General features: G+C 54.3%; 6 protein-coding genes across 6 annotated transcripts; 2 read left to right on the forward strand and 4 right to left on the reverse strand.

Moving 5' to 3' along the window:
* Nucleotides 1–1,309: 1,309 nt before the first annotated feature.
* Nucleotides 1,310–1,891, reverse strand: CABS01_01411 (uncharacterized protein; the record flags this gene model as incomplete). Its single annotated transcript, XM_060534791.1, has 1 exon — nt 1,310–1,891. One exon carries the CDS (start codon nt 1,889–1,891, stop codon nt 1,310–1,312), a length of 582 nt encoding a protein of 193 aa, XP_060397980.1.
* A 976-nt stretch (nt 1,892–2,867) lies between these two features.
* On the reverse strand, nt 2,868–3,708 carry CABS01_01412 (carboxymuconolactone decarboxylase; the record flags this gene model as incomplete). The annotated part of the gene is made up of 2 exons (XM_060534792.1): nt 2,868–3,380; nt 3,436–3,708. The coding sequence occupies 2 exons, from the start codon at nt 3,706–3,708 to the stop codon at nt 2,868–2,870; spliced, it is 786 nt and encodes a 261-aa protein (XP_060397981.1).
* Nucleotides 3,709–4,317: 609 nt separating this feature from the next.
* Nucleotides 4,318–6,998, forward strand: CABS01_01413 (uncharacterized protein; the record flags this gene model as incomplete). The annotated part of the gene is made up of 4 exons (XM_060534793.1): nt 4,318–4,341; nt 4,450–4,554; nt 4,614–5,298; nt 5,350–6,998. 4 exons carry the CDS (start codon nt 4,318–4,320, stop codon nt 6,996–6,998), a joined length of 2,463 nt encoding a protein of 820 aa, XP_060397982.1.
* A 655-nt stretch (nt 6,999–7,653) lies between these two features.
* Nucleotides 7,654–10,416, reverse strand: CABS01_01414 (glycosyl transferase family 8; the record flags this gene model as incomplete). Its single annotated transcript, XM_060534794.1, has 7 exons — nt 7,654–8,025; nt 8,101–8,815; nt 8,871–9,391; nt 9,448–10,032; nt 10,101–10,207; nt 10,265–10,292; nt 10,378–10,416. 7 exons carry the CDS (start codon nt 10,414–10,416, stop codon nt 7,654–7,656), a joined length of 2,367 nt encoding a protein of 788 aa, XP_060397983.1.
* A 3,174-nt stretch (nt 10,417–13,590) lies between these two features.
* CABS01_01415 (uncharacterized protein) lies at nt 13,591–14,899 on the forward strand (the record flags this gene model as incomplete). The annotated part of the gene is made up of 3 exons (XM_060534795.1): nt 13,591–13,704; nt 14,221–14,773; nt 14,832–14,899. 3 exons carry the CDS (start codon nt 13,591–13,593, stop codon nt 14,897–14,899), a joined length of 735 nt encoding a protein of 244 aa, XP_060397984.1.
* A 237-nt stretch (nt 14,900–15,136) lies between these two features.
* On the reverse strand, nt 15,137–16,543 carry CABS01_01416 (cation efflux family protein; the record flags this gene model as incomplete). The annotated part of the gene is made up of 1 exon (XM_060534796.1): nt 15,137–16,543. The coding sequence occupies one exon, from the start codon at nt 16,541–16,543 to the stop codon at nt 15,137–15,139; it is 1,407 nt and encodes a 468-aa protein (XP_060397985.1).
* Nucleotides 16,544–17,605: the final 1,062 nt, after the last annotated feature.

A 17,605-nucleotide genomic window follows, 5' to 3' on the forward strand; every position in this document is an offset into this window, starting at 1 on the left:
CCGTTGAAAGGGGTGGAGGGAAATAGGTCTAGATCCGAGGGGAGACGCGGGCTTTGACTAGTCCTTGGACGCACACACGCCCGAGAGGTCGGGTCAGCACAGTGACAATGAGCAAAACGTCGAAGTCTTCTTCTGCCTCCCCCGTCCCCTTGCTTTCCCTTTGCCATCTGTGCCTGTGCTAGGCTAGTCTGTGGGCTAGAGGGGGCCAGTAGAGTTTAGATGAAGAAAAGGAACGCATCGTGGCTATACGGCATCTAGATTCTAGACACTTGAGGCAAAAAACGCCAGGAGAGATTGAGTTGGAACCTTGGGAGATGGGGCTGGGTTTATTCTGCCCGCCCCTCTGTGCAGAGATCAAAAACAAAGAAGCCGCAGTGTGAAGAGGCAATGAACGGGCGTTGGAAAACCAATCAACGCAAAATTCGCAAACGAGTCTCACAACCCCCCAAGTGTGTAGGACCCGAAGCAACGGGTTCTGACCGGCGCCACGCCCGCCTCCCGACGATTTCGAAGGGTTGCAACTTGCGGGCGGGATAAGGCTTTTTTTCACTCTCCGAAGGGGGTCTGCTGCCGTGGCCGCGAGGCTAGACGACGAAATGCCACACGAGACGGATCAAAGTTGCCTCAAAGGCCCTAGGCTCGTCCAAAACCACGTGTGGATGATTGCGCAGGGGTCGCCTTTGTAGGCGAGCACGGGAAGAAGCTTGGAGCACACGATGGCGGGCTTCGCGTAGAGTATTCGGGTCTAGCTTGTTAGCTCTGAGAGGAAAGCCCGGCGTGGTCATTGAATCAGTTGTGAATCTAGACGAGTCTGTCCGTCCCCCGGACCCTCCTTCGCTCGCGATACCCTCGCTGCTGCGGGGATGGGAAAGGTGCGGCGTGGGATGTTCTGCAAAGACTACACCGACGGCGAGGCGAGGCAGGCCGAGGCTGGTACGGGCGATTATGCAGGAGTCGGGGTCGGAGGCGGAAGCGGAGAGGCACGTGAGAGGTGGGAACTTGGGTTGGAAGTGTGACGGGTTGACATGGCCGGTAGATGGAGGAGGAAACCTGGAGTCCTGGGCAGTCGTGACCAGACCAAATCGATAGTCTCAATCCTTCGCGCTCCACTGCCGAAGAACAGCATCATGAATGAGTAGGTGGCGGGTAGATTACCAGCGAGCAGCCGGCGGCGAACCGGGGCGGCCAAGTATTTTGACATTGTCACGTTTCACCGGCGATGAGCATCATTTCGCGGCTCCCTTGAATGATCAAAATCGCATTAAATCCGGCGCTACAGATGACTTGTTGTCGTTGAGAGACTTGGTAGCTAAAGATCGGAATCGGAGTCGGAGTCCAAGACAGACAAGGGCATGGGTGACAGGGGAGCAGGCATGGAGATGATGTTCACGTTCTCGGACGAAAAGCCATCCGAGATTAGTCGCTGCAAGGTGAGGTGGAAGATGGTCGCCGACCACTCTTGCACATCTTTTCCCGAGCGAATCGCTGCCCCCTTTGTCGTCGAGACTCCAAAGGTGTGGTTGAAATAACTGACAGAGGCGTGACAGCAGGGAAATGGGAAATACCTAGAGAAAGAGAGGTCGGTAAGTTGGTATTCGTACGGATACAATGTCGATCCTTGAACCTCGCGCGGAGGGGTGTTCCCTGGGCAGGGAAAAGACTGAAAAGATCGACACGCCAATTCTGTCATTGTTTCTTCTTCCCTTAACCGCGGGGGGGTGCCAGTGCCACGGTGCCTGGCAAGCCGCAAATGCAGACTCAAGAGAACCAGGTCCCCCCCGTCGCCTTTGGCTTGCCTGAGTAGCCCTGCCTTCCTCGCAACTCTCCACCCGAGTGGTAGCCAAGCAGAAGCCACGGACAGACAGAAATGCAGGGGCTCTAGGGGTGCCATTCTCAAGAGGGAAAATGCCTGGGATGATGGTGCTGTTGCATCCAGTGGCCGTATCCGGCTTGGGGCGCGAATCTTGGTGTGTGTATCAATCGCACTCCTCGGACTTCGGCGTCGGAGCTGCTGGTGATGCCCTCAACTCCTCTCATGGGTGTGTGTACACTATGCGTGTGGTTGGTGTTCATGGGTAGAGTTAGCTTGACTGCCCACCATCCTGGTCAAGCTACGACCTTCCCTACAGAGTATGCTGCTGTACGCGATGTACTGATCTCCACGGCGCGAACCCATTGTGTGGCCCGGAAACCCAGCGCCAATCTTTGGGGATGGGGGAGGGTTGCACGACATAGGGAGCCCGTAGCAGACAGGTATCTCTTCCCCATGCTGACAGCTGGTTCGCTTGAGGAGGGACAAGGCTCTATACAACGGGTTTCAATATCCATGAGAACCCCCCCAGTCCGTACCCAAGAAGCTTGCCTACGGCCGTATGTGAGTATGTACATATGGGTGATGTACGTATGTAATGCGGGCAGGGCCACCGTCCACGACTTACCCCCATGCCCTGCAGCGCGGCAGCTGGCTCCGTTCGTACCACGGTCTATCATATCACGGGAACACAAATATCATAACTCAACTCGGACACTTGGGTGCCAGCGTTTGTGGGCCAGTCAACCTTCGCCGTGCTCTCGTCGCTAAGTGTATCGCTTCCGGCCTCGTCTATTGCGGAATTGTGACCGCGGCGGAACCTCTGGATTGCCCGCCGAGCCTCATCCCCAGTATCGTGATGTGTGCTGTATTGCAGGAAGCATATCATTCTGCCTACCACGAGGCTTTCCTCGGTGCTGAGAAGCCTCGTGAGGGCTTTCTTACCGTCACACGCTGTCACTTGATGCGACTTAGCCACTCCAAAGTCTCCATATCGAGATAGTCTTCACTACCATACCGTCGCCCCGTCTATCTCGCCCTGTAGCATACATAGCCATCATACAGTTGCAACCTCGCTTCGCCAGCCCCATCCACCAGGTACACCGTCACCGAGTTGGTTCATGCCTGAAGCTTTGCATATGTCCATGACGATGCCTCTCACAGCCCTCACCTCCTCGGCAGATGCGCCACCGTTGAGAGCGCCTTTGAGATGACCCTTCAGCTGAGGATTCACATCCTGCGGTATCAACCCCGCAATGAGAACGTAGGATGTCTCTACTGGAGACAGAACGTTGGTATTGCTGAGTATGTACCCATACATCAGCCGGGCGGTTAAACCGAGGTCTTCCGTGCCCGAGCGGTCCATCTGACTCATTACCCGTCTCGATATCTTGCCGTAGATGTTATCCCAGAAGCCCTGGCCGCGCTGCAAGATCTTGGAAGAGGGAGTGTGGTGTATGTCCACATGCCGTGCAGTCGGCGATGAAGAAAGCGTATCATTCGCACCTTGCGGCTCATCTAGTAGGTGCTCCGGTGTCACTTTCTTCAACTCCATGAGAGAATTGATGGTCTACTTCATGTCAGTGACTGTTTCCAAGTAGAGAAGTACAGTATGAAACTGGTACCTTGGGCAGGCCTCCAACTGCAGAAGCCTTGACGAGTGCTTCACGTAGCTTCCTCAAGATTGTGAGGTGTTCCTCCGGGCCCGGCTTCACATCATCAGGACCGAGGCCGTGTTTCATGACATGATTGTAGACTTGCGGTATCTCATCTGGCCGATTCAGTATGGTCAAAGTCGTGGCAGCAATGAAATACCAAGCATGCTTGGGAACATGTGGTTGATTCTTCAGCGATGTGAGGAGCGCTGGAGTAGCAATGGGCATCAATCCAGCTGTCATCGTGGCCATGGATGAAGCACGAGGGAGGTAGAAAAGTGAGGTTTTACGACCAAGTTATCATTGTCGCATTTACCGAGGCAGACAGATGACTTTCCAAAATACCACTTCAACTTCCTCAGCAGGGAGATGGGAAACGACTACGGCGTCTCCTTTGGCAAAAGCTATCCGTTCTCAAGCGGACATGAGAAGAGCGCCGTCCAACTCATCGCGGAAGACGAACGCTGTCATCCTTATCGGGGGCTCGGTGACCAAGATAAGGAACGGCAGGGCCGGCCTGTCGTTTGAATCGTGGCCGGAGTCGGCTTAATGTAGCCCCGATTTAGTCACCTTGTGTAACGAACCATCACGTGCTCCACCTCCAACCTTCCCGCGCTACCGCGTTGAGGTAGTTGGATACTGTGGCGTCACTGCTCTGCTCAGGTAATCCACCGCAGCAAGTGGATGCTTGTCATTAACGTGGCATCAACTACGGCCTCCGAAAGAGACGTACTACCACGCCAACACCGCGCATCCGGACTTTCTTTGGCCTGCATCAACAACATGGGCACCTGAGGGCTTCCCTCACTCCACATCACCAATTCCCGTGCTAACAGCCCATCAAAAGTCAAGATGAGGCTCGCGTGGTACGCAGGGGTAAGTGACGCTGTTGGAGCTATCGAACAAGCTCCGTTCGCATAGCTCCGTCTCCGCCAGACACGCCTGGCCATCTCGGAGCTGTAACTTGCTGACCCAGAGACATAGGTTTCCACGGCCCTGGCGGCCTCGGTCGTCGTATCAGCCTTCCACCAACGAGCCAACTTTTACTCGGCCATGGTCTACCTCGCGCAGAGCAACTTCTGCTTATTGGTGCGTTATCTGGCCTTCCTCGTGGTTCCGTTGCAACCGAAGCTGATTAGTGCTTCCAGGTCCTGGTCAACTTCATTTACCTCATCTACGGTACCCTGATATACGGCCTGCAACGACTCCTGTATGGCCCGCTGCGACAAGTTGAAGTCGAGCAACTTTCCGAAAAAGCCTGGTTCGCTATTACCGAAACATGCCTCGCGATGACGATATTCCGGGAGGAGATTGGCGCGTGGTTCCTCGTCATGTTTACCGCACTGGTGACAGGCAAGGTCTGGGGCTGGATTGGCGATGGCCGCGTTGAGGTTCTCGAGCAACAGCCTCCTGCGAACCCGGGTCTCTTCCACACTAGGCTCAGCTTGTCACTCCTCTTAAGCTTGGTGTACGACACTTGGCTCCTTCGATACACTGTCTCTACAGTTATCCAACAAGCACGTCCTAACATGATGGTCATGTTCCTCTTCGAATTCGCTGTTTTGGCAACATGCTCAGCACGAACCGGAATTCGGTACTTGGTGTCAGTGATGGAGCAGAACATTGTCAAGACGCAAACGAGATTGCGCCTGGAGGAGCGACGAAGACAAGTTCGCGAGGAGCGCGAGGAACTCATCCGACAGCGCGAACAAAACGGTGCGGGTGATGATCAGCCCGAATTGCCTCGTGAGGAGGACATTGATGAAATGGACATTGAGGTTCCTGGATGGGAGGCAAAGGGTCAGTGGATACTGATCCTGGACCTTTTCGCTGGTAAGTTACACCGAAACTCTGCGGCCGTGGCCATGCTTTGACAATATCCAGATTGTGTGAAACTGGCCATCTACCTGGTGTTCTTCGGCATCTTGCTCACATTCTACGGCTTGCCGATTCACATCATGCGTGACCTTTTCATGACAGCCAGATCTGTCATTAAGAGGGGTTCAGCACTGTGGCGCTACCGCAAGGCTGTCGAAGACATGAACAAGTATCCTGACGCTACCGAGGAGGATTTGGGACGAGAGGATACATGTATCATCTGCCGAGAGGAGATGCGTCCCTGGGACCCAACCAACGGGGCCGTCGAACGTGTGCGACCTAAAAAGCTTCCGTGTGGACATATTCTACACTTTGGATGCCTCAAGAGTTGGCTTGAGCGTCAACAAGTCTGTCCTACCTGCCGAAGCCCTGTTGTCATTACGAACAACAACAATAATGGCGCCGTACCGCAGAATCGGGACGCAATGTTCGCTAGAATTGGTCTCGGCGGGCTCGGAGCTGCGCCTGCTGTCCCACCTGGCCAGCAACCGCCTGCGAACCATGCACCAGGCGCCGCTCCCGGCGGCCAGCCAGCTCAGCAACCGCCCCGAAACGGTGCAGCGCGAGTCTTCCAGCTTGGCCCTCTCCGCCTCGGTTTCGCCCAGGGCGAGAACATGCAGCAGTTGGCACAGCAAATGGGTGTTCCCCAGGAGGCCATCCCTGCACCCTTCGCTCAGGGCGGTCCCGCTGGCCCTTTTACGCCCGCTGCACAAACGCCAGGCGGTAACAACATGCCAGCTATCCGGCAGCAGATTCAACAGCTCGAGCAGATGATACAGCGTGAGGTGTCAACCCTCCAGAGCATGCACCAGGAACTGCAGACACTACATCTTCTTACAGCAGAGCTGAGCCGTATTCGCCAGCTGCAGCAGCTTACAGAACAGGCCCAAAATGTACCCCAGAATCCTGGACCGACCCCGCCGGTGTTCAACCTGGGCCAGCCACAGCAGATGCCACTTCCGGCAATGTCGTTATCGCAAGTGCCCATCCATCATACCCTGCGTGTGAACGGCCCAGTAGTGACACGGCATGGAGCCGCAAACCACTCCAACGCAATTCCGGCCGGCAGCTCTGAGCTCCCAGAAGGCGTAGTGATCCCACCTGGATGGTCACTTCTTCCTCTTCAGCGGATAGAAGGCGCCCCCGGATCTCAGCCCTTCCCCGAAAGGCCGTTGTCGGCGTCGGGCGAGACAGCTCAGCCTTCGGAGGCACCTGTCCCGCAAGCTCCAGTCGTTGGCGTGACCCAGGATGCCGACTCAACTCACCCTGCTACGAATGACTTCTCAACGCGCTCTACCGTCCACGAGCAAAGACAGGAGCCCGTTGGCTCTGGTCATGATGTCTCCACGAATCAGACGGACCCGCCGCCGGTCCTTGCCCCGAACCCGGTGCTACCTAACTGGGGCGGTGCGAACCAGCTTTTCGGCAACGGACGTGGTTTGCCGGGATTGGGCAACAACGCCCCATCGGAGACGTCTATCGATGAACCCCCGAGATACGATGAGGACGCGCCTAGAAGTTCGCCAGAGAAGACGTCCGCCACGGCCCCCGCGGTGGCCGAGGGAAGTGCCGAGGAGGAAGGCGGTAGTAGTAGCAAGGGCAAAGCCAAGGCCAAGGCCGTCACGGTCGAGGAAGCCGTTGACGACGACGAATAAATACGGCCAAGGAGCAGGCATTACGTGGCGTTTGGGGCGGTATTCTTTTGGTTGAAGTGTAAAAATCATACCAATTTTCTGTAGGATTACTAGCGAATATTAAGTACGCGAGATAAGCGCTCTTCAAGGAACCGTCTTCTATCCATCGTATCAGGCATAATGACTGAGTATGTCACGCGTGTGCTGGCTTCAAACAACTTGATAATGAAGATGCCCATTTGTCCAAGGTAATGCGTACACCTGACGACCACGAATCGACATGAGACCACTACATGATTGATGTTTGGAATCTGATAGAATTTCCCGAAGCTTTTCCCTCGAAGACCGAAATAATGGACATGGGGGAAACAACATGTCTAGATGCAATCCTTGAATTGGTGAGATGATAAACCATATTGCCTACACAAGCAGGGTTATTGACAAGATATGTATATATACCAATTCATTGAATCCGACTCGCCATTCTTCGTCCCGCATTATGACCTTCACGCCCCCCATCCGCACTGGACGGCACCTCGGAAACATCGCCACCAATATGATACAATGAAGCTCCCCATTTCCTTGCCATATGCCACCAATTCCATCCTTCGTGAGCCTAAAATATTGCTGCTGTATGATGTAATTATTAGACACGAGTCCCATACTTCATTACCCATTATGTGTCGAGCACATCGCGCTGCTCCTCCATAGGAAGTGCAGGCGTCTCCCACAACGGGGCACCCTCTCCCCTCTCCCAGGCGGTACCCGGACCTTGATACGCCGGCTCTTGGATCTGTGCCTGCTCACCACCCAGATTGCGCAAAACACTCGTAGTCGCGCTGCCTTTCACCGGCTGCGGACTGAGTACCACTCCTTTAGACGACTGCGCAACATAAGTAGGTGGAAACACTCTCTCCGAGCCGAACGGCAAGGAACGTTTCGGGATCTCTCGACTCACACCCTCAGGTCCACCTTCACCACCACCGAGCTTCTTCAACAAAGCCTCTGACTGCTGCTTAGCCAATTCCTGAAGCTGTGCAGAAGGGTCCTTGGGGCGCAAGGGCAGGTTAGTATATTCGCAAAGACAGTCTGCGGGAGTCCACCGAATTCCATGCACACATACCCAGTCAGTCTGCGGCGGCACGCCCTGGGCGACCGGCAGTTCCTCATCATCCTCTCCGTCGCCAGGTTTGGGGCCACCGCCCCAGAACTTTGGCCGACGGATAGGTGCAGGAGTGACTGGAAGACTAGGTCTGTCGACTACGCTAGGGAAGTCTGTGAGCTTGAGCCCATGCTCCTTTGCTGTCTTTCCATCAGAGGTTCCCACCGAGCCCTGGCTCTTCCCACGACGATGCTTCTGGAGACCCTCGACGTAACGTTCGATTTCGGGTACTTCGTCCCAGGCATTCGTACGTGTAAAAGCGGTCCAAGGGTCCGACGGGCTGACTTTGATAGTTGGAGTGGCTGGGGTGCTGGGCTCGCTCTTTTGACCAGTCGTCGATGATCCTAAAAGAGACGGCTCAGCGGGAGCCTGGGATGTGGAAGACGCCGTGAAAGACGCCGCGTGCTCACCAGTCGGCGTGCTCGAAGATTCTTCGGCTTCCGGCTCGGCCAAATCCGCAGTGAAGACTCTGGTCGGCTTGGGTTGGTTGATCTCCCATGGGAAGAGGTGACGAGGCTTCTGCGTTGGCTTGTCCTTCGGAACCTCATACCACATGTTTCTTGGGGGACTCGGGTATCGTTGGGGGGGCACAAATGGAGCGGGGTCCTGAGACATCTCATACGTCTGTGAAGGGAAGTTGAGTGCCTCTGGTCTTGAATCTGCCGGTGGGGGTTGTCTGGTATAAAGTTAGTATCAGAAGAAAGAGCTAGTGGGCCATATCATTGACGAACCTCTGAGCGTCCCATGCTGGCGGAGGAGTTGGCTCTCTTGGTTGCTCCACTGGTACTGATTCACCCCGCCCCTCATGTGCTGAAATCTGCTCTGATCGAGCCTCAGCTTGCGTTCCAGCAAAAGCACCAAATGAATCGCTCAAAGGGGGTAACGAATGGCCAGCCTGATACGCGATCTCAGGCTGGGATCCTTGACCATGATGGGGCTGTTCGTGATGAACACATGACTGGGAAGAGCCAGCATCGTGAGCATCATGGTGGGAAGGGCCATGAGCCGGATGACCCGAGGAAGAGGGCACCGTCTGGTAGTGTGTGCCACCGTGGCTACGGGGCGTTTCCGCCCCGTGGAAATGCTCACCCGTTGATGCTGCTTGCGCAGCTTGCGGCTGGAATTCTCCTTTAGTAAAATACTGTACAATCTCAGGAACCTGCTGTTCCTGATGTGTCTGCTGCTGCTGGACAGGAGTATGCTCCTCCTGAACCTGTGGCTGCTGCTCTTGTGGCGGAGCAGATGCTGTTTCCTATGGAGACGTAAGCTCTTGTTCTGCCCGAAAGAAAACGACGTTGGGAGACATACGGCAACTCTGTAATGCCGGTCGTAAACGGCCCACCATCTTCCAATCATGTCTTCGAATGGTGAATCTCCTTTGCTCGCTTGTCGACCTTGGAACCACGGCTTGTCGGGGCCAATAAAATGCACCATGTTGATGCTGGACTGGAAGTGTCGGTACGCAGGCACGTACTGGTAATGTGCCGAGGGTGTGACATTGTAGGTGAAGCTGATGCGATTGTACGTATTCTTGAAGTGCATGTTGAGGAGACCTTGGTCGGCACCATCGAAAGAAATGCCCCTCTCCGCCATCGCCATGAGAGCATAGTAGTCTCCCATGTTGGGGCTCAGAACCATTACACCAGTATTGAAAAGATCCGGCCATCCGATATCGGGTGCGGCAGAGAAGGGCGCGGCAATGTCGAATAGTTCGTCAGGAGCTCGATAGGCGACGACATCGGCATCGATGTAGACAATTTTGGAAAATTGAGTCTGGCGCCAGAGGTTGACTTTGGTGAAGGCTGAGTGGAGATCAGGCCGGTTCATGAGGTACAAGTTCGCTGGTCGAGCATTCCGAATGCGCGGCACGGGGATGACATGATCGTAGACAGCCTGCACCGCGGAGGCATCAGTACATTGTACGGAGAGATCAATTGGCGCCAAGGTTGTCGCGAGCTCACCTTGAGTTCTGTGATAACCTCGGCAGATACGGTATCGAGCGTGACGAGCACGACCAGCTGTTTCGAAGTGCCGGCATCGCGGAGAGAATGAGCAAGAACCAATGCGCCTGGTTACAATTTGGTCAGCAAAGCTTTGAAAAGTAGATCGAGGGCCAGAAACTAACCTGGAAGGTATGTGTCGTTCAACAGAAGCTATGCGAAAGTGGCTGTTAGCTCTTTGTTTACTTTTTTTTTCCTGTGCTCGCTGGGCTTTGCGATGGCGGTTGGGGATACGAACCGTCGCATAGACCTGTTCTCCTCCACGAAGCGGCGCCATTGTGTGTGTATGGCGTTGCGAGACACAAAACTAAAGAGCAGGATCAACGATACAACGACACAGGATCTGTTTTTCAGCGAGTGGCCATGAACAGTATATTACAGGTGTTCTCGTAGGAGGTTGGAAGTGTTGAGTGGCACGACAAAAGTTGTTTGCGAAGTGACGGACAGCGGATGGGTGTGGCGGGGATGAGGAGCCGTGCGTCCACGTTCAAGTCGAGGCCCGGTCCAGGTTCAGTCCAGGTGCAAGCTGGTGCGGAGAGAGAGGGAGGCGTGGAGGTGGAGGGCAGCTCTGAAGTGGGTTCGCTGCAGATGTCGGCCAGGGTACCTTGACTATGCGAGAAGTAAGTAAGTATCCGCGGAGGAGCCTGACAATATGATGTGGTTCTCCTTCGTATTCCGCCATGTATCCGGACCTACCTGGGAGACGACGTTGCGGGAGAGAAGAGGTAGACGAAAGGTGGGAAAACGGGAGGAAGGAGAGCAAACCCGGAAAGGGACGTCACCGGCACTGGTTTATCAGAGTGAGGAGAGTGAATCAATGTCAACGCCTGTCGCGAAGAGGCATGCGCAAAATGGGACGTAGAGGGTCTAGACAGCCAAGCGGTTGGTCTGTGGCTCGTAATCATGTCATTAGCGGGAAATCGTTGTTAGTCGCGATGCCTGTCATTTTCCGTCCTGTACGAAGACCAAGAGCTTCGGGTCATTGTGCAGCAAAGCTGGAGTCGCACAACCTGATGGGGACGTACCGGTAAGAAACGAAGACGGGCTAGCAGCAGCTTTAGTTCAACGCTTCAGGTATCTCTACCTCTACCTGAGTGGAAAGAGCAGAGCTACGGAGTATTGGTATCGTACTCCGTAGCGAGGTCGATGATGCGTGACTGGGGACCCAGGTAGAGCTTCGCGGCCTAGGACAGGACAGAAAGGGCGGCGTGGGTCGTTGGGAAGCTGCACAAGCAAGGCCGTTGCAGCTACGGAAATTGCAACTGAGCAAATACAGCTAGGATATTATAAGGTAACTGCCATTCTAGCTGCGAATAAACGAGGGCCAAAGGAAGAAAGAACCTTTTTGTTCCAGGTAAGCTGTTCGAAGCAAAATATTCCAAGGTACGGAGTAGGCACGCGTGTATTCTTTTTGGCAGATGGCAGGATGGGCACATTGAAAAGAAGGAAGCGGAAGCAGGAGCTTCGACTAGGTACCTAAGATACCCAAAGTATCTACGTACCTGAGGTACCTACCGTAGGTACCTAGGTAACGTAAGGAGCATCTGACGTCTGTGAAGATACCTTAATGCGCAAGCTTCTGAGGTACTTGAACACTTGAACTGCGCCGTTCCAGCGGGTCTTTGCATGCTGAGGTACCTTTACCTAGTCCCGGCGTGTTTGGGAGCAACCCACCCTGAAGGTTCGCGCGCTGAAAAGCAATGGACTCGAACGGCTGCCAAGGAAGGTCAGAGCTTGTGCACCTCTTCGGACTGTGCCCCGGCCTGGTCATACCTCACCTCACTTGTCGCGGGCGTGAAATTTTCCTCATCACAAAGGCCTTCTTTCCTGTGTTTGTTCGTGTTCCTCAATCCATTCCCCTACTATATGAGAATTCCAGAGGTAGAAATGAAGGCTCAACGGCCACACGCGACTCAGATATTTCAGGCCATTCTTGCCGAGGCTCGACACTCGTTCCTTCAACCTTGTCTTATTACTGCGTAGGTTCTTCAGGAACGTCCCATATAAATATGTCACTCGCCCTTGGGTCCCACAACTTGCAGCACGGTAGCGGAACTGGAGGCACGAGACATTGCTGCAGCTTCTGCTAGCCCGGCACAAGGTTTCTCAAGGAAGAAAAAAACAGTCCAGCTCCTATGATGAAGAAGCTTACTTGAGGGTAACAATGAGGCAAAGCAGAAGACTATCAGAGTAGGTAAGAGGACTGAGAGCTGTTGAAAATTACTAGAGAGTGAAACTCCTTGAAATTGAAACATGGGCAGAGTACTCCGTAGAAGAAAAAGATTGGCAAGGCTGGCACGCAGACCCCTTTCTTCTCCCAGACTTTGGACCTCCCTGTCCATTTCTGGTGCCTTCAAGCCCCCAAATCACTCGATATTTCTCTTCAGCTTTCGTGACGCATTTTCTAGACGTCTCGGAGCTTCTTGCTATTTCTCAAGGGATATGCCTCTCAACTTCTTGCTCGTCTCAACAGCAATTTCCCTCCATTACTGGGCCTTCAATGGGCATTTCAGTTGAGCAATTTCATCCTCATGCTCACAGAGGCCAAGTATCAAACCGTCTGATGTATTTCCTCGGACATCCTTACCATGGAGCCCCTCGTGAGATGATCTAGGTTCTTACGTGCATAACCATTGCTAGCCGCCACAGTCATCCTGGTTCATCACTCAATCCTTTTCTTGCTCCGATAATGGGCATTACACTTTGACCATCTCATGACGGCGATCCCACCCAGCACGCTCAGGTAGTGTACAAAGGTTTTCGGAGGCGGAAAACTGCCCGTGGGCAGAGGTCACCAACCCCTCCTTCCCCACCCTTCAAGCTATCGAAGCTGTCAGCCTGAAGCTGGGAAAGTCTGCGTACCATGTCCGTAGTTCCTCCATCTCATAGGTAGTGGTCTAAGGTAGTTGTTGAATGGAGGGCGGGTAGTTTCATGATATGAACGCAGCTTCCCCGCATCTACCGGCTGCCTTCCTTTACCCCCCTCCGAGACCCAGACTCGCATCGCCTGCCGTTGGGAAGCTGCGAGGTTGGAAAAAAAAGGATTACCAGGAGAAGGAAATGACGTGAGGTGAACTCGGGAAGCTCATTACACCTCCCCTCCCGCATGTCTTGCCCACGGCTCCTGGACCTATCGTGCTGTCCAATCTAGTGATCCGGGACATGGGGGCTTCCTCGATCGGAGAAAGATGCTTCCCATCAGGAAAAAGACAAAGGACCCTTGGAAAGGCGAACCGAGCCATGCGCCGGATTAATTTACACAAACTCTCCATCACCTCTCGTCGGGCCCTCTCTCACCTCATCCGTCCACCGGCACCTTTTCCTCTCAATCTTTGCCCCGCCTTACTACTGCATACCACTGCATGCCTGACGTCCCTCCCCAGCTCGCCTAATTCCCCGTCAGTTCTAGGTATGCTGCAGACAGACTGCTGCATCATACTCGTCATCCGCAATGGAAGGTCCCGGTGCTCATGACCACCACCAATACGCTATTGACGAGGTCACCTACCCGCCCAGTCCTGGTTGGTCAATGTCGGAGCCAGAACTACAGACGCAAGCCGTCATTGTGAGTCTGCATCTGATCTTCTGTCCATCACCGAGTTCCGTATCTGGATTCCACCATGGTTGCGGCAGGATGCCGGAAGACGTTGGACACGAGTGTGGACCATCTGGAGATATCCATCCTCTACACTATGGAGTAGCATGGCACTACCCATGCCTACTCACTCGCCCCAACACTTTACACAAACGTCACATGAGCTGAGGGATGCATTGAGGTGGGCAAAGCAAGAAGGACCCTGTGGACCACCTCCGCATCTCGGTGCGGGGATCCAACAGCTCTCGCAGCTCAAGCTGATGATCTGCATCAAGGGTCTACCCGGCACGGCACTTTCAATCCTGCAGTCACTGGACCGGTCGTCTTACTGTGTACAGACTCAGAGCCTGTTCCCTATTTACCTGCCTACCACAATAGGACCTCACAGCATTTTGCATGTTCAAAGCCCTGTCCGTCTTCTCGTTGAAGCGATCCTTGGTGGAACCAATCTCAATTATAATGTTTAAGCACACTCACTTCTTATAGCCATTACAGCCAATCACCGTGGAGCCTCGCCCGCGCCGCCTAGACTTTTTCAGTCTCCCTTACGAGCTCCGCCTAGACATCTACGAACTCCTACTCCTCAACCCGGAGCCCATTATCGTGTCGAGCAGCCGCCGCCAGCTCCACGTCAAAGTTGAGCCGCCGGAGCACCAAGTCGCCTACCTACGGGCTCCCCGCCCGAGACCTCGCGTCGTATCGCTGACCCATAGGAAACCTCACGTCGAGGTCCTACGGACATGCAGGCAGATCGAACAAGAAGCCACCCCGATACTCTATGGCCGCAATGACTTCGTTGTCGGATTGAGGCTACGGGCGACGCAGAGCCACCGGATGGACCCCTTTATCCAATATCTGCGTTCATCGACACTGCTTCAGCTCCGCTCAGTCACATTTCGGCCGGGCTGTTGTTGTGATCAGTGGCTCAAGTCTCTTGGTAGCGGCCAGAATGTCGCAAGCATGATAAGCCGTATGCAGCTCATTGAGCAGAGAGATCACCAGCAAGTATTTTGGGACATCGAGACAGCCCTGTGGCAGAGTGCGTATCCCCCATTTGCTTAGGACAACCTTGGGATGCTAACGTCAAGTGAATCCAGATGTTGTGGGCAAGAGCAGAGTCTGTGCCTTTTGCCATACCACTACTGGGGAGCGGATGTTCATATAAACCGTACAGAGTATGTCCACAGAGGCTGGCCCTCACATCATACTGGTGTCAAAACCTTAATGAGCCGAAAAGGGGTTGTTATATGATCATGAAAAGCTCTTGTCACTCGAGTCGGCCCCAGAAGGAACATTGGGAGCCATCAGTGTTCTGTTGCGGTGTAACTGTCATAATAATGCTCTTCAATGTTTCTTGTGAAAGCTTTGCTATCAACTATTTGGCGTATACTATTACACATCTTTACAGGTCCTTCTTGAACGCATGCTCCGGCTTGTGTGTAGTCTCATAGTCGATATGTACGTAGGCCCGCTCCACATCCGGTAGACTCTCCAACTTGACTTGCAGCGCCTCTGCCACATCGTGCGTCTGGGCTAGTGTATTGGCGGGGTCCATGACGATGTCCACCTCGGCGATGAGCCGTGGGCCCGAGTGATAGACACGCACCGTGTCGATGCCCTGAATGGCAGGGGAGTGCGTCAAGCAGACGTAGGTGATGAGCTGCTGGGTCTCGATCGAGGCGGTTACACCAACGAGTAGCAAAAACTCGGCGATGGCGGTTCGCAACCAGATGCCGGATACGATCAGTGACAATATTATGGCGCCAGTTGGGTCGATATACCACTTAAGTTTTGAACCGCCAACAGATGTGAGGATACCGAAGCCGTTCACCAGCAAGTCGTTGCGGTGGTCGGACCAGAGGATGCGAACCTGGGAATATCGGTTTCGCAGGGAAAAGCAGTACAGGAAGAGTACAAACTTGGTTGCAAAGGCGCAACAGACGGCAACGATTGGCTCAATGCGGAAAGCCTTCGTCTCGTTGGCCGACTCCCTCTCGGTAGCTAGCTCGCGCGCAGCGAAGGCGATGATGATGAGCGAAACTGAGATCATGAGGAAGCAGAAGACGATGTTTCCGACAGTCTCAAGGCGGGCCTTGCCAGCGGGGAAGCGGCGCGGGTTCACCCTTTTGATGGCGCGGCCGGCCAGGATAAGGGTCAGATTGCTCATGGGGTCAAAGATGGCGTCGGCCATTGTGGTGATGAGCGACAGAGAGCCAGTGCTGATGGCCGCGTACAGCTGTAGAGCTGTGAGGAGGATGTTTGCGGCGAAGGAGCCCCAGACGGCGATCCGGAACTGCAGCTGGTCGTCGCCGGCTTCCTGGCGAGCCTCAGCAACATGCTCGTCGACGGACTTCAGCATGCGCTCGATAGCAGCGTTCTGCGTTTCGTAGAACTTTTGGACCTTGTGGCCCTGGCGCCAGGAGCCGTTTGGCGAAGTTCTACCGCTGGGTTTGTCGGTGGCGGGTTGACGGTCCCGTTTGCGCGAGGTGTTGGCTCTGATCTGGGCGAGGTCCTCCGGCGTCTTGAAGGCCGCGGAGAGACCGTAAGGATCCGAATCGGATCGCAAATGGGGCTGACCTTCGACATCGGTAGCGGCAGAAGAGTGTCGGGCGATGGGCTCGTGTTTCTCATCGCGCGAAGCGGGATGATGAGTTGCGGCCTCTATGGCCGTACTAGAGGCGTTGGCTGCGGCATCCTCGCTGGAGAGTTGCATCGAGCCTCTGCGGGAGGTGTTTGCTAGATGGGATGGCGTGTGCAGCCGGAAGGGGTGCGGATGCATGGTGATGCTCATGGAGAGATCGGGCTCCATGGTGGCGGCAGGCGTCAGATTTATGAACCGTAAGTTATGCGCAGTAAAGGATACAAGTTGATAATACGACGTTTGCCAAATGCCTTGTTTCCAGTGAATCGATATAAGCCAGGCTAACGGGCTGTGAGATAAGAAGAAGGGTGGCGAAGGAGACGTGTGGAGGGTGATGCAAAATGGAGGTTCGGTGTCTGGGCCATGTCGCCTATGGTATTTCAAAGAGCTTCGAAACCTGTGTTGTTACCCGACAAACAAAGCCTACACCTTCTCGCCCCTCTCAAAGCGGGCTTATGGGAAAGGCATCTTGTTTGGTACGGAGAATTGCAAGCTCCTGGGGCAGGATCGCTGCAGGATGTGCGGGGATAGCGGGTGCAACGGGATGCGTTGTCGTCGAGCTGCTGCCGTGTGAGGCGCGCTTCTTCCCCGCTGGCGCTGGCGTCTCTTGCTTATTCTGCCGTGTCGTTGATTAGCTGGCCAAAAGTGCCGGGGAGGTGGAGGTTAGATAGGGAAAGAGAGAACATGTTCATGAGGGAAAATGATTGTGGGCCAATCATTTGCCCACGGGGAGGAGGAAGACTATCGCCTCGAGCGACACAATTGAGATGGCGGACAGGTCTAGACTTAGTTGCATCAGCATATTGTAGGCTCGAAATGGTAAGAATGATATTGCATAACGAAAGAAAAGGTCGGCGAACTTTCCCTCGACATAGGTGGGGAACTGCCTTCGCTTCGTCCTAACGTTGTTAGTGACCAATGTTGAAGGGAAAGCATAGGAGACAGAGTACTCCGTATGTGACGCCCATCTAGACAGGGCACTGTTTGAGCGCTGGGAAATGTGGTACATAATCTAGTGTTGGATGCCACGCCAGACAGTCCAATGCCTGTGTTCTGTACGTGGGCTGGCGATCTCGATGACTTCATCGATCAGACTCGTCCCCTTTCTGAGGCTTTCGAGCCGACTTGTGAGACAAATGAAGAGATTTGAAAGCAGATAGTAGAAGCAACTTGCTTTCTGGTTCTTCCAATCGCTAGAGATAGAAAGTGAGAGCGGACTTTGACGGTCAG

The sequence above is a fragment of the Colletotrichum abscissum genome, assembly GCF_030869225.1.
Source record: "Colletotrichum abscissum strain IMI 504890 chromosome Unknown Scaffold_3.1, whole genome shotgun sequence".
Taxonomy (NCBI): Eukaryota; Fungi; Ascomycota; class Sordariomycetes; order Glomerellales; family Glomerellaceae; genus Colletotrichum; species Colletotrichum abscissum.